A 1,083-nucleotide genomic window follows, 5' to 3' on the forward strand; every position below is an offset into this window, starting at 1 on the left:
AGAAGTTTAGATATCATATCCTTATTTGACTTGTCTTTTTTTTTTTGGTAATTAAAATTATTATTAATCACCAAGGGAAACATTATAAATCATAGCATAGCAATCTCAACTAGCTGTTCTCAACAATGATTACCCAAGATCTAACACTATCTGTTCCTTCTAACCCTATCCATGTATTATATAATAAACTCAAATCAAAATCAAAAACACTATGACTACTTTTCTTCTTATTTTTTTTTTTGTCAAAAGTATAAATGTGGTATGAGCCCCTTCACTTTCTTTTCTGCCCCAAAGTAATATATGCTCACAACCTCCCTTGCCAGTGCTTCATGTTCTCTACTTGCACCCTTAAATATTCGAGTATTCCTTTCTCTCCATAGCACATGTATGTATTCAGCATACATCATTTTAAGTAGCATTGCTAAAGATGTCTTCCCTTTCAAGTGATGAATGATGAGCTGGAAGAACTGTATCCAAGTGTTAGGAACAATGGAGTGGACTTGAGCCCATTGAGATAACCTGTTCCATAATCTGTTGGCATATGAACATTCTGCAAACAAGTATTCTCTTGTTTCCTTATCAGCCTGGCACAACACATATATCTCATCCATATGGAGACCCCATTTTTTCAGCCTGTCTTTTGTTAGCAATCTTCCATGGTTCTGTAGCCACATAGTAAATATGGCTTTAGGTCTAGCACTGTTCTGGAACATTAAGCATCTCCAATCTATCTTAGAGTGAATTTGTATCAATTGTAAATATATGTGCTTAATAATACTCTTTTGCTCATCAAGTGGCTTGTGAAGTTGATTGACTTATCTTTATTTGGAACTATTTGACTTGTGATAGCTTCCTTGCTGTTGAATTATATATTGTGGGGTCATTGTTAAATATTAGTTTTACCTTGTTGAGTTGTTCTCTTACGCCTAGCATTCTTTACCGTGGTTATTCCTCGTGAATTGGTTATACTGTTTCTTTGTAATCTAAAGTTCTTGAGTTGATTTACTTGCGTACTTTATATTATAGTCATTTTTGTTGTTGTGCTTGTTGTGGGGATGCACGAGGTTTCTGTCGTGCGGTTGT

The 1,083-nt window shown here is 34.8% G+C and overlaps 1 protein-coding gene across 1 annotated transcript; it reads right to left on the bottom strand.

Annotated features, from left to right (window-relative positions):
* Positions 1–242: 242 nt before the first annotated feature.
* Positions 243–713, bottom strand: LOC142166035 (uncharacterized). Its single transcript, XM_075224442.1, has one exon. It carries the CDS (start codon positions 711–713, stop codon positions 243–245), a length of 471 nt encoding a protein of 156 aa, XP_075080543.1.
* Positions 714–1,083: the final 370 nt, after the last annotated feature.

The sequence above is a fragment of the Nicotiana tabacum genome, chromosome 11 (assembly GCF_000715075.1).
Source record: "Nicotiana tabacum cultivar K326 chromosome 11, ASM71507v2, whole genome shotgun sequence".
Classification (NCBI taxonomy): Eukaryota; Viridiplantae; Streptophyta; class Magnoliopsida; order Solanales; family Solanaceae; genus Nicotiana; species Nicotiana tabacum.